Source organism: Aquila chrysaetos, chromosome 13, assembly GCF_900496995.4.
Source record: "Aquila chrysaetos chrysaetos chromosome 13, bAquChr1.4, whole genome shotgun sequence".
Taxonomy (NCBI): Eukaryota; Metazoa; Chordata; class Aves; order Accipitriformes; family Accipitridae; genus Aquila; species Aquila chrysaetos.
In genome coordinates this window covers 40,941,056-40,964,929 of record NC_044016.1, presented here as the reverse complement: position 1 = coordinate 40,964,929, position 23,874 = coordinate 40,941,056, and the positions used below count along the sequence as shown (strand labels likewise).

At 48.0% G+C, this 23,874-nt stretch overlaps 1 protein-coding gene across 1 annotated transcript; it reads right to left on the bottom strand.

Moving 5' to 3' along the window:
• Positions 1-2,084: 2,084 nt before the first annotated feature.
• ARHGAP25 (Rho GTPase activating protein 25) lies at positions 2,085-22,601 on the bottom strand. The gene is made up of 11 exons (XM_030035890.2): positions 22,164-22,601; positions 16,608-16,801; positions 14,306-14,393; positions 13,764-13,883; positions 10,904-11,111; positions 8,297-8,429; positions 7,224-7,297; positions 6,524-6,645; positions 5,576-5,775; positions 4,482-5,065; positions 2,085-3,889 (listed from the first exon to the last, which is right to left on the bottom strand). The coding sequence occupies exons 1-11, from the start codon at positions 22,222-22,224 to the stop codon at positions 3,679-3,681; spliced, it is 1,995 nt and encodes a 664-aa protein (XP_029891750.1). The 5' UTR covers positions 22,225-22,601; the 3' UTR covers positions 2,085-3,678.
• Between the last annotated feature and the right edge of the window lie 1,273 nt (positions 22,602-23,874).

Below are 23,874 nucleotides of genomic sequence, written 5' to 3'. Positions count from 1 at the left end.
ACAAAGAATGCTAGACAGTGAGAGCAGGACTGAAAGTATATCCTAAAAGATGTCATATTTTTACCCCATAATGCATGGTTTAACAGTTTTAGATGCATTCAGATCTGTGGTTTTAATTGCTCTAATTTGGAAAGCCATATCACATTTAAAGGGAGAGGAAAATCCTCAGTATATTTTGTGGGTTATCCTACACTCCCATTGCCCTGAAGGGGATGCTCTTGTGTCCTCTGGCTGTGCAGCGTGAGGGTTAAGGGGGGTGAAAAACTGCCTTTTTGGCAGTTTCCAAGCCTATAGTGCCCAGGGCAGGGTTGAAAAGGGTCTTTCTATAGGCTTTATTCTTTATTCTCTATGATAGACAGTCTGTGTTACTTTTATATGATAGTAGTAGTTCCACACTTTCTAGGATATCCAGAGTGAATGCTTAAAGCCTGCTGAGCTGAAAAGCAGCCACCAAACAACCCTCTGTGAGTTTATAATGCCCCTTGCAGTACAGAGGAATAGCAACTCCTACTTCAGGAACAGGAAAGACTTTCTCTGCTACTCCTTCCCCAAGAAGCTTCATGGCGTAGCTGCAAAAAGAGAGGGAGGAAGGAAATGTAGGTCGTGCATCAGTCAGTTTTCGGGATCTCATATTGTGGTGTCTCAAACAGAAGATCTGAAAGTGCATTAAATCCAGAGTAGGATCTGCGCATTGCCAGTATTCAGGTGTGGCACTGGGCTTTGCGTGGCTGAACGGAGAGGATATACCCTCAGGGCTGAAAAGGATGCAAAGTTTCCACAGGAAAACCCTCCTTATCTTACAGCACCCAACAGCAATAACAACTCATAAGATGCCCATGTTTCTCTCTGAGGCTGTTCGCTCCCCGCCTTGCACTTAGGAATTTGCAGTCCACCTGACCTCTATTGGAAAGTCTATCTTTTAAATATGACCACTATAAACACTCCAAATTTTAATGGGCAGAATATCTTCAAAGAAATTACTCTGATCTTCAGAAACAGTCATGGTTTGATAGAGGTTGTTTTGCCTATCTGCAGCGGAAGTGGAGGAATGCACAGTTTATACTAAAATAACGTGCACTTGTCCTAGTCACGGAGACTTCTGAGCCTCAGCCAAGCCTTTTCACGTCATTACAGTCTACTGCGTGCTGTGAAGGAATTATTTGCCTCTTCACACTTTTGATCTTTGCAGAAAGGAGTGTGTGGCATTTCCAGCCCAGATGTTCACGATGTTCCTCCTAGACCTGATGGAGAAGTTTCTCCCTAAATGACTCCCGAGTCTCATGCCCAGATTAGTAATGAGTCCCTTGTAAAGGTAAAAAATTAAATAAACACTGAAGCAGCTCTGTCAAGATCAAGTGGTGTTAGTGGTGCTTGAAAGAGACTTTGGGAGACAAGAAATGTGTCACCTCAGGATGCTGTAGCATGTGGGACATGCAGGTGATAGGGAAAGTGAGGTTTTGATAGCTCAGCTTTGACAGTGGCTAAGCCCAGTGGAGGCCACACTGTCCTCCTTGGGGCTCTTCTCTGTGATGCCCATCCCTCTGCAAGGCTGTGGACTTCAGAGCTCTGCACCAGCAGGTCCAGCACCACTGGTCCAGTGTAAAGGGCTACTGTGATCCTCACTGAGAGATTAAATTACCAAATTTCAGATTTGAAACATTTTAATTAGATTTGACCATTGCAAAGGCAGAGGTGCTTGGCTGTGGGTCCTCTGGAAGGCACTGTGATTTTGCAGCAGGCCAATGCAGTAAGCCCATGCAGTAACCCCATGCAGGCCTCCAGAAAAATTTAATTCCCTGCTGTGAAGGTTTGTGGGCAGGACAGTGAGAAGCTGTGTAGTCTCTGAGGATCCTATGGAGAGGAAAACCACTTGGAGTCAGAGTCCATAGGTCGAGTGAGCTATTTATGGGCTGGATTCTTAAATGCAGCTCAACTTTCACAAACCTCTCCTTTACCAGTACTTTATATCCACAGCTAAGCAAAGGTGGATTCAATACACCAAACTGAATCTGAGACTAAGGAGTCTGGGCTCAGTTTTAGGGCTAGACAAGTCCCCCCTCAGCAAGGCTGATAGCAGCAAGTGCTATATAACCAATATTGACTTTTATTCTCTATTAACATGTTACCACTCCCATCTCCCCTTTCTTCACATAGTTTCCTCTGTGTCCCTTTCTCTCACCAGTTTGTTTTTCTTTGCAGGCTCTGCCAAGCAGGTCTGCAGCCTGTCTTGATCTGAACTTTTGTATTAACAAAGCCAAGTCCTCAGAAGCAGTAATCCAGTGTTGTTGCATAACTTCACTGTGCTTGGCACAGAGGCATGTGTTTGGTCCTAGACATCTTGCTTGAAAACTCCTGCAGATCTCTGTGTTTTTCCCTTTTCTCTTCCCATGAAGGCTCTAGGCTGGCCTGAAGCTGTGTGGTGTTGTTCCCCCTTCTTAACATAAATGAGGAGCGAAAGGTTTTCTTGCAGAGTCCTGTATTTTCTTTCCTACACCAAAAGCTTCAGCAGCGTTGTGGTACTGCTGGAAGGGCGACTTGCTGGCAGGCAGTGGGAAAACAAACAGACACACTTACAAATAGCCACACTGGCACCACGAGACCTTTGGGTCCAGTTAGTCTTTACGCTGATGGCAGCAAGTGACAGGGAGAGACCCAGCACCGTCGTTGGGGTGCAAACCCAGGTGTCCACCAAGGTAGCCAAGGAAATCCTGTTCAGCACTGATGAAATCATGAAAAACAAAAGCAGAGGCAGTAAGTAAGTCCAGATCTGTTATTCTTTGAAAATTGTCCATCAGGGAAAGTGCAGAAGCCCCATTTTCTGTACCGGGTAAAGTTGCTGATGGACTCCCTCTGCACAAAGAGCTCTGTGTATGGATGCATGAAAGTGCTCTCCAAAGCCTCAGCAGCAGCTGTGCTGGATTTATAGATGCATGGCTATAAGGAACAGTGATTTAAAATAACTGAACAGCCACTTAACTGAAGAGGTTTTTGTGATATTGTGATCTTATAACTGGAGCCTTGATATCAATGAGTCTGGCACAGCACAGCGAGTGATGCTGTAGGAGACCTCTTCTCAGTGGACCTGACAGGCTCTCTGGGCTACTCTTGCTCTATAAGAGCCATAACCAACTGTATGCGTTAATGTGAACATCTCAGCCATGGTGCTGACAGCATTTGCAGCCCACCATCCAGGCACACTGTGTGACGAGCTGTGCCACCCCAGACCTTGGGGCTTTTCTGTCTCTCCAGATCTAGGATTTACGGACTTTTTGTTCCACTCAGAAGCACTGTGGGTATCTCCAGCAAGGAGCCAGCCAGCTGGCAGGAGGGATGCTTGCTGGGTTTTTTTTTGTAAAGGCATAAAGTGTCCTTAACCTGAACTCTTGAGTGCAAGATATTCTGATTGAGCAGCAAGAAGTATTGGCCTGTTCTACAGGTAACTTGAGCAGCTGAAAGAGGAGTTGAAAAAAACACACCAAAAAAGCTAAAGAATATTTTTGAATTTTCCTGTTTCAGAGCAGAAACCAGCCTCTAACTTCTGGGCTCCTTCCTCCGAACCAGCCCAGGGTCAGTAGCAGAACACCAGATGATACAAGTCCCTGGCTCTGAACCTGCTTGGCAATTCCTATGGATTCATGCAGCTGCATTTTATGTCTGTGCACAGCTGGGTGTCTCCTCCTAGTTGGTTTTGGCATCAGTTTTGCATGTGGATTTAGCTAAGTTTTTTATCTCCTCCTCAAGCATCTTGTTTTTCTTCTCCATGTCCTCCCGTGAGCGTTCCACATTCATCAACTTCAGCTCCAGTTCCTCAGACTTCTTCTTCTCCTTCTCAATGTCCTGATTCAGCCTTACCACTCTGGCCCAGACTTCATAGTTTTCCTTCTCGAGACTGCAAAGAGAAACAGAACTTGAAAGGATTGGATTGGAAGAGTGTCAGGAAGTCATCTTTTGGCTCTTAAGGAGTCTGCCCTCTGTGTCATTAAGCTATAAAATAAGCCAGAGGTGCGGTCCTGATCCCCTGATCCTCAATGGCCACATAACACAATGCAATAAATCAATACACATGATATATAATAATACAATAACAATATGTGAAGCTATATAACACTGATGGTTACAACTAATAATGTAATAATGCTACTACTGAATTCTGGATAGTATAATGGTACAATATTGTAGTAATAACAAGAATTATGACAGTGTAATTATTGCAGAAACATTACAGTGCCATACAATGATGTAGTAAGAACTATAGAATATTAATATTGTAGTAATAGAACATTAGTAACTATGTCATGAGAGTACAGCATATGAGCATTGACTTTTAGACAGCCTACTACAATACTATATTTTATCATTAGTCATTACTCTTATATACTGTATAGTATTACTGGTAAATTAATCTGTGCAATACTAGTGTTGTAATAACATGAGCTGAAAACTTCATACTCTCCAGAAAGCAGCACTCTGCAGTGTGTTACCTTTTAATTTGTTCCTCATAGTCATTTTTCTGTACCTCCATCTCTTTTTTCAGCTTCAGGATCATGTTTTGCAGGAACTCCCTGCTCTCCTGATCAGGCTTGGAGACCTCGGCAGGGCTGCTGGTGGGACTGGCTATTTCCTTTGGCTGATGGCTGGGACTGGGGCAGGGCAGAAATTCCTTATCAGAGCTGCTGCTCGAAGGGCTGGGGCTGGAGCCACTGCCTTCCCCACTTTCTGCCTGGGAGGTAGGAACATTATCGTAGGTTGAAGCCCGGTGAAGGTCGAGCAGCTTAAAAAGATCATGAGACAATGTTCTCTTATGTCCATCGGGGACCACGGAGCGCATGCTGCTCCCAGGGGAGCTTTTCCAAAAGTCACTGGCAAATATGTCATTTTTGTCATTGCTGCCTTTCTCCCCGGGAGAAGCAGCTGTCAGGAAAGATTTCCTGTTAGGTAAAGTCTGAGTTCTTTTCCTTGACTGCATTTTCCACATTCCCAGTGTATCTTTGGACCCATTATCTTCTCTGGGTGCACTTAAGCTCGCAGCTGGTCTGGCGGCACTGCTGGAATTCAGATCATCTCTCTGTAAAATAGACCCATGGCATTAGGACAGCCTCATCCTGCTCTGTGAGCAGGGACAGGTTGCAGGGACTGCTGTGACTGCAATATTTAAGAAAGGCACATTTTAACATGCTAACAGGAATGGCCACAAGTTTTCCATAAAAAATTTTGGGTTGCACAATGTTTTCCATTAAAAAGAACTTTTTGCAGAGATTCTTTCTGAGAAAAGCCTTTAATCCTCAGTGTTTTCACTTCACCAGCATGAACTGAAAAGGCTTCATCTATTCTGCCTTTTAGCTAAAAAACTTCAGGAGTTTTCATTTTTCCCAGAACAGTAGATTTTCCACAGGAAAGTGGAAAGTTTATCTACATTGTTTTCCTGATGTAGATATTCCAGAGATGACAGTTAGAGCTCTTTACCCTATTAATAGCAAGTACTCTTAGTGGCTCGCTGACCTGTTAGATCCCATCATAATTAATCACGCATCTATTAAATTTATGTTTTATTATTTCTCTGAGGTTCTAGCCTTACCATTTGCCTTTGGATCAAGCTCTCTGTCCTGGGCACCGCAGGGTCCTCTGCAGCATCCCAGCCCACGGAGCTGCGTGGGATGGGGGATTTCTTGTCATTTTTTTGGGCAGGTGGGGAGGGTGGCACATCCTTGGATGGGGGAAAGAGGTCTGCATGGTCACTTATCATCACAGTCATCACCTTCTGGATCTGTGGTGTGCCTGGAAGAAATTACAGACCTGTCAGTAGCAAACCCAATGCAACGGGCTTTCTTCCACCCACACTTGCATTTTCTGGTATCCAAAATGGAGATGCACATAGAAATGCAGGTGAAGACAAGGAACAGGATCATAAAACCAAGTAAAGGGAGGGATTTTTATATCACCCCAGAATATCAGGAGTAGACTATGGAGCAACCAAGATGGGAGTCTGCTCAGCTGCACCAAGACACAAATTGTGCTTCTTTGGCTTTAGACAAGCAAAGTACAGGTATCAGTTATATGAATAGGCATATGAATGTCTGGACCATTTGCATGTGATGTCTGTAGAGCAAACCAGTCTTTGGCCTTAAAATATTTCTTCTATTAGTTCTGCTGCATCTGGCCTTGCCCACGGGATTACAGTTTGGCTCAGCTAAACAGTAATTTATTTGAGTTTCCTTTGTTTCTCTAAGAATTTTATACCTTCCTGCTCTAAGCAAAAGAAAGATGACTTCACAAAATTCCTGAATTGTTTGAAATCTATGGAGGGAACACACGTGCAATTCCTAAGTGGTTTTCGTCACCATAAACATTTATAGCGTAACACATGGCTTTACTCTACCCTGCTGTATTTACTGTGCCCAGGCACATGTCTGGCTTATATCATGGGTCTACCATAGAAAATTTTTAATTTCAAGATTGTGGATGCAACTGGGTATTTCAGCATATCATGTGCTCCTATGCCAATTATTCCAGGAGTCCCTTTTACCTCTCATAATAATTGCAGGATCCTCTATCTTGGGTCTGATGAGGTTCACTCCAATCACTGTTGCCAGGTTATCCACACTCATCTTGTTGACGCTAGAGTTCAACTGTATTTCATGTAGAAACCTGTCAGAATCCAAGGGCAAATATTTCAAGTCAGAGAAGGAAGACTGCAAAAAGCCTTACACACCCACTGGTATAAAATCCTGATTAATCCATCCAGCTCTTCCTTTAAATCCCAAGGACAGAAACATGAAATTGCCTTATAACTGCAAACTGGAGCTGGGTCTTATTGGTATCAGTAGAAAAACCACCATGTGATGAGCTGCTCACCTAAAAAAAAAAAATCAAAAAGGAAGGGAAAATCTCCATCTAATCTCTAACCAGAGAAAAACTACCTAGGCTGCGGGAAACCTGACAGTTTTGTTGCACAAGGCTTTGTCTAGAAAAACTACATTTGATTTTAATTCTCAGGGATTCATAAGTGAGTTTTAGGGTAGGCATTTATGCTCAGACATTGTCAGGGTGTTCATCCCCGTGGCTGAAATTCTTCTTTTACAAAAGTCAGGATCTGGTGCCCTGAGGGGAATCAAAACATGGCTTAAGAGGGCTCTCTCTAGAGGAGTCAGCCTCAGCCTTTGGGATGATATTTCTACTCACCAACACCAAATCTGAGCTGTTTATACCTTGTGCAGAGGACTGACCTGCAGATATAGCTGAGGAGGTTGTAGTTGTCTCTGGGAAGGAGGGACAGTTGCTTCAGGAGTTCCTGATGGCCCTAAATGCAAGTTAAGAAGTAGCTCTATAAAGATTCACAGATATATATCGACACAAGAATGGCTCTTGGTCACTCCATCCATTCCTATATGGTCTCACCTCTTGGCATTTGCTTGCCTTGGAAATTACATTTATCCAGCAGACCAAGCATGGACATGGAGAAGTTTTTGTACAGTGCTCAGCAAGAAGAGGCAGCCCATTGCCCAGTACTGCTGCTGCCACAGCAGCAAAGGAAAGAGCAGGGTCCCCTCCAGCCCAGCACGTGTGTGATGAGCTCTTCGGAAAGAGCTGATCACACCTAATCTTGCATTTCTTGTATATAAACATGTAAGACATTTTTAACCCCAAAGATCCTGAAGTGAAACAACCTACATGAAACATTTGCCCTTGAAATACAGGGCTGAACACTGCAGTTCACAGAGCTCATGCTACCAAGGATAGCTGCCTTATTTTTTTTTGTGTATAGGAACAGCATCCATGAGTGGGTTTTTTGCAGTGGAGGGGGCTTCTTTTCCACCAAAATATATAGTTAGGAAAAGACAGTTCCCATCTGTTTCTCACTTCTCCCTCTACCAAATCCCCACTTCCTTCTGTGGTCTCACCCAGAGCCCTCCACCAGCTCTGCTCTCGGCTCGGGCTGATGGAGACTGCAGCAGGTTGTGTTTCCTTCCTCTTTTGCTCTTCACACTTACTATTTGCTGCAAGCGCTTAACGACAAGAGATGCTGAGCAGCTCTTAGATCTGCTCCAGAAGTGTAAGCTTTAAAATGGATAAACACATGTTGTCAAGTGGGGAAACCCCACTGGCTTTGGGAGATTTTATCTTTTTTTTTTTTTTTTCTTTTTTCCTTTTTTTTTTTTTTCCAGATTTTGAAGCTCAGTAATTACACAGCTTAAAATGCACAGCTAAATATGCACCCGGCGTCTCCAGCTCACAAAGCCCTGGCACTGAAACACAGCTAATTTTAAGGCCAGAAGGAGAGAAACGAATGCATCTCTACCTTTGTCTCATCTGCATCCAGCGCCTGACCGCACAGCAGGAAATCCTCGTACTGCATCCAGGGCACAACTGGCTCAGGGAGCTCCCGCAGGTAGAGTTTGAACAGAGAGGCCACGGTGTGCACATCCGTATCCCTGCAACATGCAAAGAGCCACTCACGTGAAACTCAGACCCAGCTGGTGAGCAATCCCTACCCTGCTCCAGGAGCATGAGATTATATTTAAGCTCTGTGTATAGATGCAGGAGACAGAGAGATATAAATAGGGAAGCCAAAGCAAGCTGGGGGGAATCCATAGAGCACCCCAAGCCAGGGAATGGCCCCAGCTGGTAGGAAAATAAATGCTTGGTGGAGATTTTCCCCACCGTGGGGCTGGCAGGTCCCCAGTGTTCATATGCAGGCTGAGCCTTCCCAGACTGCATTTGACTCATGAGGGTTTACATGCAAATATTGCTTGGTGTTCACATGTTTGGCAGGCACTCCCCGCTCTGTGCGGAGCTGGCGAAGCTTGCCTGGGGTTTTTAAGATTACCAGCAATTACTGAAGATGTTCTGCCGGGACAGATGTTTGCAGCTTTGCATACCATATAGTTTACACTATGTCAAAAGGACACTGTCAAGATCATAAGCCTCTAATTTGACCTACCTTGAAGTTGCTAAACTGTTATAAACTTCTAGCAAAAATCCCCCAGTTCATTTATTTTAGGATTGGTTGGGGTTTTTAAAATACTATTATTTTTAACAAATGCACATAACCATAGAGAAATTTTTTCAGAGCTGTGTTTTTGTAGGGCCTACCAATACACACCATTAGGCATCCTGGATGCCTGGGCTGCAACAACGGTTTTCTAGCGCTCCCCACCCAATCCTGCTGTGCTTGTGTGCGCAAGCGTGCCTGTGCAAACCCAAACGGGCTGCGAAGGTGGCACTGAAGGTCAAGCCAGCACCTTGCAGCATTGAGGTCACTGGAAACCCCATTATTGGCCTTCCTCCTCGCTAAGAAAATGCTTTGGTTGAAGTGCATGGGGGCTGCCATCACCCTGAGATCACCGCAGCAATGCTCATACCAAGCCCTGAGGCACAGGGTGCTGGGAAAAGGGCCAAACTCCCTCGCCATGCCCCACTGCAAAACACAGTTCTGCAAAAAATAAAAAAAGGCTTCACCTTCCTATGACCCCCATACAGGTTACAACAGGAAAGCTCTCAGCAGGACTCTGGCACTCAGAAAGCAAGAAATATTCAACTGCAAAACCAACGGCCAGGATGGTTATGCTCCCGGAGCAGCTGTGGCTCTACAGCAGGTATTATTTAGGTAAGTGCTGTGGTTTTTCCTAACAAAGCTGCATAAAGCTGGGTAAAAACAGGAAAAGTTTTGCGGTTAGGGACAGGCCTGCGGATAGAGAGATGAGGCCCTGCACTCCGCTTAGGCAAACTGTTTTGCACAAAAGTCCAGGGAAACTCCTGGGTTTGGGTGCTTCCCTCCCACAAGCACCCCAGATTTTGCCGGCAGCTCTCAGAGCTCAGGTGATGCCATATGGAGCAGCTCCCTGGGTCTGCATAGATGGGGCATCACCACAACAAGTATCAAACACCTTCATAGACATGCAGCAGCCTGGGCACTCTTTGTCTTAGTTATGGTGGATAGGACAGGGCAGGAAGTAAACCAAAAAGCCTCACTTTAGGTGCTGTGGAAAGGCAGGACCCACTTTTCCTTTATCCCAGCACAGGGGTCACTGCTTTCACCAGTGCAAACCGGCAGGTGAAGCCCTGGAGCAGCCTGCACAAGTGAGCAGGGGATGCTTATCTGACGGGGCCCAAAAGCAAGGGCTTAAACTCTGACTTGGGGCAGGGGACAGGTGGGAAACCATCTCAGAGATACCGAGGCACCTGCAGGGATAGCTGGTCTGCAAGCTATCAAGGGAAGGCTTTATAAAGAGGTGCACCAGGAGTTTACCTTTCTTCTCCCATTTTGCACAGGGCATGGCAGAGGTAGAAGTAGCAAATGTCTCTCTCCAAAGCCTCTCTGAGACACACGGGCAGGGATAGGCAGCTCCCTCAGCTCTAGGGAGTTTGCTATTTCCTCTTAGCCCTGCAGAGGAAGGGCGTCAGCCTTGGAGCAGCCAAAATCTCTCTCTCATCTCTATGTGGTGTTGTAGAGAAAAGCAACAGGAGGAAAATATCATGGCTATGGGCTGGCAGGGAAAGAAATAACTTCTACTGTGTGCATTAGGGTGTTCTCTGAGCTTATTTGTGATCCTCTGCTTGCTCTCCTTTCTCTAAACCTCTGCCCTTAGCTAATGGGCTATGTAGGCTCTTCCCTTTGCCTCCTTCTTTGGCTGCTCCTGCAAATGATAAATGCTGTGTGGGGCCAGGACTTTCCTAAATGCTTTCCTTTATTTCCATGAATCTCATCTCAGCACCCTCTGATTCTGCTTTTGCCTCCATTTGGGGTTTCTGCTGAATCCTTTCTCCTTGTCAAGCCCTTCTGGAGAGTCTGAGTTTCCTGCAGGGCACTGCCGGGCTCTCTGGGGGGGTTAGACAGGCTGCTTTCCCCCCAGATTTTGGGGTGTATGAGACCTAGTTGAGTAGGAGAGGGGGAATCTAGCATTACCGGTCAAATGATGGCCTTTCCCCAGCATCGAACGCGTCCCTGAGCTGTTTCACCAGGTTGTCTTGGCCAGGGAGGCGGAAGATGCCCTCTTCACTCACACCGTGCTCCCGGATGAACTCGGCACACTTCTGCACCAGGATGGGGACCTGGTGCTGCCCGAATTTCTGTTCATAGGTCATGGTCTCTGCCAAGCGCTGGCCGAACACCACTAGGGAAAGGACAGAGAGGTTAGAGGAGCCCGAAAGCTTTGCTAAAGGCATATTACCTGCCAAAGTACATCAGGTGCAAATGTGATAGCAGTACCTGCTTTTCTGATAGCATAGGAGCTACAAGAAGTCTGCAAACTGGGGGAAATTCTTCCAAAGAATTAATAGCAAAATGAAACCTTGTTCATCTACAAATAATTAACAGTTCTCAAAATGATTAAAACCAAGCAGTGAGCCTTGTTTTTTGCCACGCTGCTTGCCTGCCTTGGAGCAGGATGCTGATACAGAGGGAGACGGGAACAGCAAAAAGGCTGATGTGGGGCACAGGGAGAGAAGGCAAGCTCATCACACAAAGCTGAAGGATATAGAAAGCACAGGAGACCACTAAGGAATAAGAAAAGCAGCCTTGAAGAGATTTGGAGCTGGAAGTCTTACTGATTTAGTTGCTTTTCTTCCCCCTCCCCTCTCCTCTCACCCTCCAGAAACTCCCCAGTGCAAAGAATAGCAGTATTTTGCAGCGAGTGGTACCTTTCCTTCGGAGCAATGGCCTTTTCCTCCTGAACTCACAGCAAAAGAAGAGCTCGAAGGTGGGAAGGCAGCAGCCTGCATCCCAGCTTTTCCTCCTCAGAGCCTGGGGCATGGTAAGAGCAGACAACTCCCAACTCCAACTGGCTCTGGGATATTAATGGCAAAGGGTCCTATGGTCCTCTACCGTATTTTTGCCCCAGCAGTGCCGGTGATGTGTTCACCTTGTGCTCTGAAGGCTGAAATAATTCCTGTGCATCTTCCAGACCAGGAAAATGCAAGTAAACACTCTCATCTGGAACCACAAGGCTTGTCGGCACCTGCCTGATCATGGGGGTTTTTCATTTATGACTCGCTTACACTTTTAAATAATGAATATAAACCTGTCATTGTGCACAGTAAAAGCAAATAGCTTTTTTTTTTTTTTTTTTTTTTTTTTACCTCTCTGCATTAATTGCTTATTTAACTGCAAGCTGGCAGATTTGTTAATTTGGGAATACCTCCCTGGGGCCAATGCAATGCCCATGCCAGCCCACTCAGCAGGCGGCTGTCATTGTAGGGTGGCACCCAGGCCTGCAAAACCCCTCCGAGATTTTGGAGATGCTTTTGCTGTTGCTTCACACTTGGCAGCCGCTCTGCTTTTTGGCGTGCAACAAGCTCACAACTAGCTGGGTCACGTGGGGCTGCTTCCAGGTGGGCTCTTGCCAAAACCTCCACTATGCAGTGGGTTGCTTTAAAAGCACGTGTTGCTTCAGCTTGCATTGAGGCAAAAAACCTAAAGCATGAAGTTTTGGGAGTCTGTCAACCTGCGTGTTGACATAAAATGCAGCTCCATGGTACCTGACTTCTCTGCTATCCTCAGGGCTCTCTGTACTACTATAAATTTACATTTTCTCTCATATAAGGTCACTTTATCTAGCTGGAAGAAACTGGCAACCTCCTAAGTTTAAGCAAGGATCAGATGCAGAGTTGTTATTAAATACTAGAGCCAGGTGGGGCAATGCCCTGAAAATTTCTGGCTCATGCAATCCTAATTTCAGATGAGTAATGCTGCCTCCCCCAGGGCACAGCATGTTTCAGTTTAGAGGCAGAAAACACCAGGATTGCAGAGGAAAACCAGCTGTGTCGTTGTTTAGGTGAAGCTTATCTGTGCCTATGGCAGGGTCACAATGAAAGAACTCAAATTGGCAGCACCTACTTGCCTCTGAACTGCTGTGATTTATATTAACACAGGAGCTATGGGAGATGAGAGCTCCATCATGCTTGTCTTACACAGCTGAAGGGCTTGGACGCTATAAAAAATTATATAAATAGTCAGGGCAAAGCACAGAGGGAGGGAGGAGAGGCTCAGGATGACTGTCTGGGTTAGTGTTCTTTTGGAGGAGAACTAAAGAGACTCCCAGCCCTGTTTCATTGGTGAATCTTGCTTATAGGACTTCATCCTTATAGGAAAAATCTGGATAGTTCATCCTTATAGGAAAAGTGGCTGGCGTGACCTTTGCTGCTTCCTTTGTGGGCTTTGCCTGTGGTGGCAAATTTACAGTGTGCTCCTTTCCGATCGATTCATCTTTTATACTTCCCTGACCACAATTCTGTAATGGCATAAATGCATGCCTGAGGGGACTGGAAGCAAGGATCCTGTTGCCGCAAGCCTTGTCTGTGCGTGAGGAGGGCAATTGCGTGGCCATGGCAGGCTGCAGAGAAAATGGGGCAGAAGGGCTGGGCTGAGCAAGAAAAGCTGGAAGAAAAGCAAAGCAAAGAAATTGGCAGGTGAAAGCAAAAGTTTTCAATGCTTTGTCCCTGAATAAGATTTGTTTTCAAGAACAATGTTTTATGGGGTCAATAAGTCAATGAGGAAGTTTGCAAAAGAGGTTGAAACCAGCCCAGAAATCTTCATTCATGCTTGGCTGCCATTTCCTTAACACTGCCCATGTTTGCAGCAGACCCAACACCACAGGGTCCAGTCTAGGAGTAGGTTTCTAAGGCATTACAAGTTACAGTCACATTACAGTCTGTTTTCCAGTTTCAAGGGTTTATGAGACCAGCTTTGAAATCCTCGCACAAAAGTACTGCAGACCATGAGATGGTAGGAAATTGCTTCTCCAAGAGCTGTCCCTGCTCCCCTTTACCTCCTGACGCTGACCCCAGCACTCGTCGGATGGATTTAACCCATTCTTCCATCTCAGACTGGGAATTAGCCATGAGCACGCAGGTGTCCTGCCCTGCCCGGTTCTGGTCTCCAGAGACCCCTGCAAAAAAAACCATTTATGCATCAATTATAGAGAGGATTGGAGGAGAAAAGACACATTCTTCTTGTTTTCTTTGCTAAATGCTTTTGGCTCTGAATTTCCCCATTAATGTCTATTTGGCTGTGAAATGAAGCAGTGCTCTTATATCTCACCCTTGCTGAAGGTCTGCAAGAAAGGAACAGAAACTGCTTAACATTGCAGCCTGCCAAGGCCATGAGACATGGGCACTGACACAGGGCCCTTCTCCAGCCCTGACATGTGAATATTGAAAGCAAGACATTAGTTTTCATGTACAATGCAGCGCTGTGGAGACCTTGAAAAGAAGTGGGAGCAAAAGGACTGGAAAAATGACTTCCCTAATTGATGTTGGGTGAACAGTCCAGCCCAAAAGTGTGCAACAAAGAGGAGTGAAGCATCCTCACCTGGGATGATTTCGAAGATAAATTTCCCTCCTTCCTCTGGGTTGCTGGCCACCTCCTTGATGGTGCTTCCCTGGAGAGACAGGCAGCCCTAGAACAAAGCAGAGCAGGAGCTGCAGATACCCGTGTCCCATCTCTGTGAGGCTGACATTACCATATGTCAGCACTGAGGATCGAAGTCCTTCTTTCGAACAGATTGCAGGAGCCGGTGCCCTATATATATATATGCTAAAAATTACTTTTCAAACACTAAGGGACACTTCCTAAATGCCAGTTTTTCTGATGAAGTGATTCTCAGAATGAGAAAACTGGTTATTTTGCTCTTTCCTTTTTTCCTCCCTTCTCATGTTTTTTTAATGTGTGTTGGGAGTGGAAGAAGAGAGTTCAAAGGAGAAGGGACCTAGCAAAATACCAGAGCATCCTGTTTCTGTTGCACCGGCGCAGGAAAACTATTCCTTTAACACAGCATCACTTAAACCCAAAACCCAAACCTAAAGTTTGCAGGAGAGGAGTAGAGAAAAAGAAGAAAAGGAACGGGAAAGAAAAAAGTAAAGTGGAAAACAGCCGTTTCTTTTGGACCTTCCTTTCCCCAACTGTCGTGGTGAACACAGGCAGCTCAGTCCTTGCTGGGGGGAATGGGTGGGGAGCGGCCGAGGCACATAGGGGCCAAGGAGACGTGAGTCAGCACCAGAGGCCTCCCAAGGCAGGAAATAAGGCAGCACCACAAAAATAAAGTTTCTCAGCGATTTCAACCTCCTGAAAGCCATTGGGCTCCTGCGAGCAAGCGCTCCAAAAGCCTGAATTGCAGCTGTATCAGAGTCATTGATGGGATCAGAGAGGCTTGAGATGACCCAGGACGGTTCATCAGGGTCACCACAAGAGCTGCCAAACGCACCATGAATAGCAGCAATAAGCTTTTTACAGCACTTTCTGCTTCTATATCCCAATTACAACCAGGGAGACTGCTCCTCCCAGTCACCCCTGAAACAGGGCAAAGGCAGAAATAGGACCTGGACCCCGCCAGGCTCAGCCCTGTGCTTTCACCCCAAGAATCTACTGATTGCCTTCCCCTTACGAGCATTTTCTATCTTGAGAGTAGTTTTGCTACCAGTAACAATTTGTACAGAGAATGGCTTTTCCAGCAAAGGGGAGAACCTTTCCCTGAAATTTCTCAAAACAAGGAAAAGATGGTGGATATTACTGGTGTAAGCTACAGTATGGAGCAAATGGTTGAAAAACTAAAAGTTATCCACGTAAATTGGGAAAACAACATGATTTCTTCCTGGCAAGTGTACTACAATGCACACCCTAGGAAATGGTTTATACGGGTGAGACAGAGGGCTTGTTACAACCCGGAGGGGCTGAAGATGGGAGGATGCTGCTGGAGGGCTGTGGATGTCGGGCACTGGTGCAGACGTTCAGATCATGCCCAAGTGGATGATCACACTCCTGTTTTGTCAAAGGGTTGGGTGCACATTGTGCTCCCCCTGAGGATCTCAAAAAGCATCAGAACAGACATGCACTGAAGCGCTCAGCAGATTTCCAGCCTTTTCTCTTAGAGGAAAAGGCAGCTGGGCAGGTTTCCTCTGGCCGCACAGGGTGGACCGGGGTGGCAGCCGAATAGCACAAACTGCATCTGCACCTCTGAGCCTCCTGTGAAGGATGTGGCTGGGATGGGATGGCATACAAACCCGGAGGCCAGAGAGAGAGAGATTTCCTTTCCTTATCCCTCCAGCTGCTCTCTTGTATGGCAAGAGGTCCTAAGGAAGCAGCTGGCCGTTGCTGTCGTCTGCCCACAGCCCTGCCATGAGGTCTGTCCTGGGCAGATCCTCACACTCAGGCTATGCTGAAATTTCTGCTTATTTTTTCCTAAAAGCATCCTGTAAGATGCCTTTCCCACCAAGTGCGTGGCTGAAACCTCTCTCAAAGCTCCCATCATCTTGTCCAACCATTGCTGCACCTGCCATCACAAAAATGGTGGTGTACTGAGCTCTTTTTCTTCCCAGCCTGTTTCTGTTGTCTTGGAAAATGGTAGCAACTTTCTAGTTGGTAACTGGGGTTTTTTTTCCAGCACCCCGTTGCTTGGGCACAGAGGGACCAAGCCCCCAGCAGGGCTTGCAGGCACTTTAAGTATTTAAGTGCATAGATGAGGCTCCTGATCAGGATATCTCATCTCTGTTACTGCCCAGAGGCAGAAAACTCCTTTAATACCCTACTCCAGACCCATCCCAAACCATTTCCTGATGAGTAAAGCTGCAAGAAGGGGAAGACTGAGGACCGGCAAAGCCCAGCAGTCTCATCCTACCTGTGGTTTGACATCGTCCTCATCCTTGTAGTAGTAAAGCTGCTGGCCCTTAAGCACAAAGTACCGCTGCTGCCAGTTCTTGACAATGGAGCGCTGCTTTTTCAGCCAGCCGATCTTCAGGGGCCGCTCTAGTGGGTTGGGGGAGGCCGGCCGGGTGCCCACTGGCTCGCCGCTCATCACGCTCTTGGAGCGGGCTGCCAAGGAAAGAGAGGGGTGGGCTGGCGGGGACGCACAGGGACGAGCTGCCAGCAGTCCCACGTCCCCAGGGCAGATTTAAGCTACAACAGCGAGAGCGGCTCTCTGCCCCTCTGCCTGTGCTGAGCAAACTGGCTAGAGTTTTTAAAGGAAGTGGCTGCAGTATCTGTCAGTGTGTGCTTCCTTTTTCCTGCGTGGGAGTAATTGTCTTGCAAGTGAGAAGAAAATCATTAGCTTTTTTTTTTTTAATGGGAGTGTGTGTTTTTTTTATAGCCACCCCAAACAGCCTGCAGCAGTGATAGCAGAATGACCCAGCCTGGCTCGAAAAAAACTCTTTGGAACTTGCAGTTTTGCTCTGGGAGAGTATTGCCTGATGTTTCCAATGGGGCAGTTCTCACACAATGGGATAGGAAAGTCTCCAAGGGGGGCAAAAGTGCCAGTATGGATTTACCGGCTGGGCAGAAGTGTGTCCCCTGTCTCCTCTTTGCATCGCACAGATGAGTCCCATTGGTGCCACTGACCTGTGCCAGGGACTGGCAGCATGGCCCTGTGGTATCTCTAAATGCATCTGTGATAGTAAATGCCTTGGGAGGGATCATTTCCAGAAGGGATTTTTGCCTCTGGACCGGGCACTGCAGGACCCCAGTGCCAAGCCACCTGGGTAGAGTTAGCATTTATGGTCTCAAGGAAAAAATAATTATATGACTCCTGGGGAATTCAGCTTCACTGGTCCCTGCACATGGTGATTTCCTGAGGTCCTACAGCTCCCCTGCTAAAATGGAGCTGATGGCACCTGGCTGGGTCCTACAGGTGAGGATGGTGCAGGATTTGGGCCCCTGACCCCAGCAGCATTTGCTGGCAGAGGGCATTCAGGCTGAGCCAGGGCTGTGAGGGAGGTGTTGTGTAGTGCTGTGGGATGGGGAAAGCTGCGGCAGCCCCATATCTCTGCCCCCAGATGCTCACTTTTCCCCCAAGCTGGTCAACGGAGCGGAGAGCTGCAAAAGCTGCATTAGATATGAGTGTCGATGAATCCTGGTGTGGACCTGAGTGCAAAGGACAAGCTTAAAAAAGCAGAAAATTAAAAATCACCCATCACTGCCTTGTGATGTTTGGGAGTGGGGGCATCTCACGCCTGAGCAGGTGCTCCCATTGCACAGACAGCCACAGGGAGCCTGAGCCTACAAAACATTTTGCACTCAGTGCCGAGCAGTTAGCGGTTGCTTCAGAGGTCAGGGGTGCTGCAGTTCAAGAGTGTGCCCAGCTTCCCCTTCTGAAATCCCCTGGAGCAAGAAACCCCTCTGCGATTTGCCTTTGTCCTTCTGAGCCAGGCTTGGGTAGGGCACTCTGAGTTCACCCCTCCACTACAAACTTGTCACAGGATTGCAAATCACTTCCCAAAAAATCAAAAAGGATTGTGAATCCAAATATCAGCCTTCAAAGTGCAGTGAGGATGCTGCTTATACCTCAATGTGTGCTGATATTGGATGCCCCCTGCAGAGGATGTGGTTATAAGCAAGGACTTTTGAAAGGGATTTGCCAGCCAGCTCCCCTGAAAAATACTGGTACTGGGGGTTACCCTGATGCAAAAAAAAAAACAAAATGGGGTTTCCAAATTGCACCTCAAGCTCGGGACAGTTTCTTTGCACTTTGCCAAAACATCTGCATTACTCAAATCTCATAAATATTAATATGATTCTCAGCAAACTGCTCACGAGCAGCATCGCTCCTCTCCATAAATCATGTTCCTTCATGTCTTGCGGCTGCCGTCAACTCCTCGGGGGTGAGGATTTTTGGGGAATGATCCGCAGGGGTGGAGCAGCCCCTGGGAACATGGAGGCTACTGGGTGCAGGGCGCTGCCTGCCTCCCACAAATGCTTTGCTCTGCAGAAACCACAGCCCATTGCCAAAGAGAAAACCCCGGGTGGGCTGGCTCCAAACTAGCCCCCTTCTGCACTCCCACGAGCCAGCACTCTGATGCCTTCCCGAATTTTGCTGTGTGTTCTCCTATCCGATCATAGGACCTAATCTCCCCCTCGAAACAGAGATGCTGATACTCCCTCTGTTTAATTAGCACTAACATTTGCAGAGTGAGGTCTCCGTACCAAGCACCGATGACCACAAGGGCTTGATCTGAAGTGAAGCTGTTGCAATGCAGCTTGCAGGGTCCCAAATGGGTGGAAATCAGGGATGAGTCTCCATCCATCAGCTCTGTGTTCAGCCTTCCCCAAAGAGCTCAGATCAGCCCAGCAGCACTGATATTCCAGCGGCACAAGACTTGGAAGGAGAAGTTGTGTCTTTTATGAAAAATGCAATGTTTTACTACCTTTTATTGAAAATATTAATCTCCCTCTAAGCCCATCATGGGTCCATCAGGGCTCTGCACCATGGAAAGGAATTAACCCAGCAGGCACTGCTACCCAGGGGTTCCTCCTGCTCTCAGCCTTGAGCTTAAATTGCCCGGTCCTTGCTGGAAATAACATTTATTCTCTCCCTCCTTGCAGCCTTTCCTAGGTGCATAAGGAATGTGCATTCAGAGGAGTACGCTTGGGTCCCCTTTCTTTAGCATCAGCCCTTCTGAAATGCCAGACTCAAGGTGCAACCAGAGGTCTGTTCTTAGCCATGGCTTAGCTGTGTTCATGCACATACATATGCACCAATGTGAACATGGAGATGTATTTTCCCTCTGCATGAGACAGCTCTCCCCGTACTTTGGGCTTATTTAAGGCCAAAATAGCAGTTTGGAGGATCCTTCTTACCCACAATGTGAGCACTACTCAACTGCTGTTCCCTCCTCAGGGCTTGTGCGGAGGTGTGGGGAGGGAGTTGCTGTGGGGAGCTTGGCTTTGCAGACAGCGAGGCTATTTTTGCCCAGTGGAAAGTTTTCTGCATTCACAAGACCAGAACTATCAAGGCTGTGGCTCCCTCCCTTACAACTTTTCCAAGTTTCTATCTTTTGTGGCCAGTGCGATGCCCAGCTCACATGTGATGACCAGCTGAAAATTTTACTTGGGGCAAGGGCTCTCACCAGGGTGGTCCAGCACTTGCAATCATTGCCTTCACCAACACATCCCTGCCACACTTGGCCCCGCTCCTCCTTGCCACTCTCGCAGGGCAGGAAAGAGCCACTAAGAGCAAATGTGGTGCCTCCCAAAGTGTTTCCTGCGGTAAGCGCCTCTGAAGTTGAATATTTCCTCCAAAACATCCTCACTCTTCCTCCAGCCCTGTGGACTGGCCACAGCAGGGTGCCTGTGTTCTGCCTGCTCCCAGAAAAGAGGAGCCCTGCCAAAATGTGACTTGCAGGAGAAATTGCATTGGGTGCCACCATGGTATCCACATCGACGCTGGCTCCTGCCCCAAATCCTTGTCTTGGGCAAGAGCTCTCCCTTCCATCCCCTTTGCTCCTGCCCCACAGGAGGGACGTCGGGTACTTGCAATAAAAACCAGTAAAAGCAAAAGTGCCACAATAGGTTTCGCAATGAAAATTGCAAACACAATTTTCTCCTTCATTGAAATAAATAGCTTTGCATTTTTCTCAGCGTGAGGAAGCACAGAGGAGCCAGTGCACTGTCCTGGGGCTTACAAAAGCTGCTTGTGCCACAGCCATGGCTGGAGATGAGGAGGGGGAAGCGTCCTGAAGCCGGGAGGAGCCAGCACGGGCGGTGGTGACTAATTTGCAATTATTTTCCACAAGCAAGTCACATCCCTGCTGCACCTCTGAAGACAGCAGCGGCTGGTCCCTGCAGCCACAAACCCTGAAGCATGAGAAGAGTCGATGCACTGAGCTGTACCCCAGCACTCAGGTCTCTGCACACACACACACACACAACCCTCATCTCACGGGCTCACAGCAGCTGCAAGCTGCAAGAAGCACCCAGAATTTCATCACAAGCAGATTTTCTTGAAAAAAAGCAACCCCTGGTAACAACACAGGTGCAAGCCTGTGTTCCATCTCCACCCTCTCTGCTTCCCAGCAGCCAGCAGGCTCAGTGTCCCCTGGCCTTTTTTTCTGAGCTACCGATTGAATTTACCTACTGCTCTGCAGTCTTTGTGCAGAAAAATACTAATTATCCTAAGAACGGGCAATGCAGAAATCCAGGATGCTTCTGTGATAACTATGTGGGGATTTCTGCACCGCTATCCTGCATGCTGATGAGTGCAGGTGATGGTACTGCTTCCTCTGTCCGCCTGCAAGCTTCTGGACCATCCAGGGTCTCATTCTATGCATTGCTGTGCATTGCTGAGCCTAGCCACAGCAGCAGCCACCGGGGAGCAGCGGTGCTTCATTTGGGGCCTTGTGTGAACCGAATGGTTTGGCCATGCCAACAAAAGCAGCTTCAGATAGAAGTCCAAATTGCCTTTGCAAGAAAATCCAGCCAGGATGACCTTGCAAGCTGACACAAGGTGTGGGGAGAAAGAGCTCAGCACTGCAGAGGCCGGCTTGGTCAAATCTCTCTGCTGCAGGGAGAAATCAAGTTGCTGATGTGTGCCTTGACCATGTTTTGGCACCAGGGCCAGGACCACAGAGGGCCCTTGCCTCAGTGTGTGCACAAGGCTGGGCTCACGCACCCCTTCCTCGATCGCAGCATCCTCACGACCAAATTCCCTCCCTGATTGCTTGACTCAAAAGCAGGCATTGGCTCCGCCGTGATATTTTGGCCACAGAGCCTGCCGTGGGGATCCCTCACTCCTTCCCAAAGGCGTTCTCAAGTGGTTTCATGCTGGAGATGGATCCCATGACAGAGGAGTTCCGTGCAAAGCCTGGGCAGAGGCAGGAGATAAGTCAGGAAATCACACAGTGAAGCTGTCCTGCGGCACAGAGCCCAGCATGGGCGTCAGAGGGCTCTTTACCACGGGGAGAGGAAACCAATGACGTCGGGGTGGGCGAAGAAACCTGAGCAAGAGCGAGATTGCTTCCTCCAGCCTGCACCGCTCCGTCCGCTTCTTGGCCTGCACTTCATCTCCTGCAAGGCTTGCGCCAGCAGAATGAGCCCATGTGGTTTAAATCCCCCCTAAACTTGGATTTTGGGTGGGCAGTGGACCCACGCTGCCAGGTCCCCCAGTTCCCCACCCTACCGAGACAGCCACTGCTCCAGCCCCAGAGCCACAGCCCTGGCCGTGCTCCCACAGCATCCCTCAGTGACAATTTTGCAAATCACTTCTTGCAAATCATTTGCAAATCATCTGCCGTCTTGAAAGCGGTAGCGGGGGGCCAGGTCCCCCCACTGAGGCCAGAAGCGGGTTCAGGTCTGGGCTGTAGCCAAAATTGCTGCTGGGCTTGGCCACGGGCACCCCGGCAGACCCTGGCTTGCACCCGAAAGGCTGAAGCAGAAACAGAAGGGCATAAAGAAACAGTCACAGTACCTATTTTTGCAGCATCCATTTTCAGGTTGAAATCCCAGTTCCGTGGCAGCTTGAGGGACATTTTGGGTCAGGAGGGGCTTTTTTTGTTCTGAGGGAGGCTTGCTTAGGAGACAGGCTGAAACGAAGCTCTGATAGTCCTGTGGGGATCCCGCGCCCGGGGTGCGATCCCCCCCACGAAGAGCGGTGGCTCAGCAAGGGTTGATTTGCCAATGTACTTCCTCCTCCCTCCTCTGAGAGCGGCTGTGAACAACCCCATAAAAGTACTTTCCTGCCCTGCTTTCCTGCAAAGCTCTCGTCTTGCTTCCCCAACGACGCTGAGGTGATGCCGCCTTTTTTGCTCCCCTTTTTGCTACCCCCTTTGGCTGGTGCGGAGATGCCGCAGCCTGGCCCCAGCCTGCACCAAAGCGTGGCTGCCCAGGGTTGCTCTCTGCGTGCTGCTCGTTGCATTTGAGGAAGTGGGTGTCCTTCTTGGTGCTGTCGGTGCGCTAGAAAATTGCTTGCTGAAGGACATGGCCCAGCACGGAGTTTCGGGAAATGTTTTGCTCAACAGCAAAGCAGAGCAGGCTGTGGCTCAGGTGGCCACAGCCAAATGCCACAGGATGGCGTCTCTGAATGTCCTAATGCATCCCCGTGTGCACAGCTGGGATGACATGGGTGTTTTTTGCATTATCTTATTGCAACTGCTATATAGTCCCCACAGCTGATGTAAGGTTTTTACACCCACTTTGTAACAGTGGTATGAGCAAAATGGGGATGAAATGAGGCTGCTCTTGGAGGAAAGGCTGTGGGTATCAGAGCAGTGAGGGCCAGGGGATGTGGGCACAGACCCCATCAGGACCACCGTATCAAGCAAAGCTCCTTTCCCTGCTCACAACAGTGAGTGTATCCTGTTTCATGTCATTTAGTGCTGTTTTTCCACAAAAGAAATGGCTGTGCATCTGCAAAGCAGACTGCAATGCAATTAAACTGAGATGCAGCTCTTGAGACACAGGATAAATGCAAGGAAGGGTTGTTGCATTCATAAACACCCGAATGGAGCAAAAAGCAGCGAGGACGGCTGCAGGACATGGCAGTGTGCCCCAAAAGCCTAACAGAGGGCTCCAGGCCCCATTCCCCCCCACCATACTGCGAGAGCCCAGGCCTTGCAGAGAGGGAAGTTGCCCTGAACAGAAGCAGAAACAGTGACATGAGGAGCACAGGAGGCTGAAAGAGGACGAGGCCACTGGTTCCTGTTCTGATCTGCAGCCCAGCCGTCATGCCCGGGATGCACCGAGCCACTTGCAAAGGCTTTTTTTTTAGTGCCATAGTGTAAATTGAGGATGTGCCTCTTGGGGAAGGAGCTGGAGCCTGCATTGACTGCTTGGTCGCAGCACAGCCAGGGTGGACCCTGGTGGGCTAATTTGGGTTAATCACGGCTGAAAAATGAATTTGTTGCTTTGAGCAGTGACTGGAGCCAGCTCAGAGATCCCCAGCTCACATATTCCACTGCTGAAAGTCCAGAGAACATGATGGCATGGAAAGCAGTGCTATCGCAAAGGAGCTGCCCAGCATGTACCCAAGCCTGAACTAGATTAAACCCAATATCCTGCTTTGGACCTAAAATGCCTGAATTAACTCCATTTCTGCTGTACCCTGAGCAGAGGGCCCTGAATGAGCCCTGAATTAAGCACCATTTTTTCCCTTGTCTTAATAATAACTGCAGAAAGCTAGA

Bases quoted from the DNA above. Each gene is read 5' to 3' on its own strand.
- ARHGAP25 (XM_030035890.2), bottom strand. From the start codon at position 22,224: ATGTCCCTCAAGCTGCCACGGAACTGGGATTTCAACCTGAAAATGGAT. The intron at 14,394-16,607 runs GTAGGATGAGAC...GCTTTGTTCTAG, and splicing joins AGGACGATGTCAAACCACAG to GGCTGCCTGTCTCTCCAGGG. The intron at 6,646-7,223 runs GTCAGTCCTCTG...GGATTCTGACAG, and splicing joins CTCCTCAGCTATATCTGCAG to GTTTCTACATGAAATACAGT.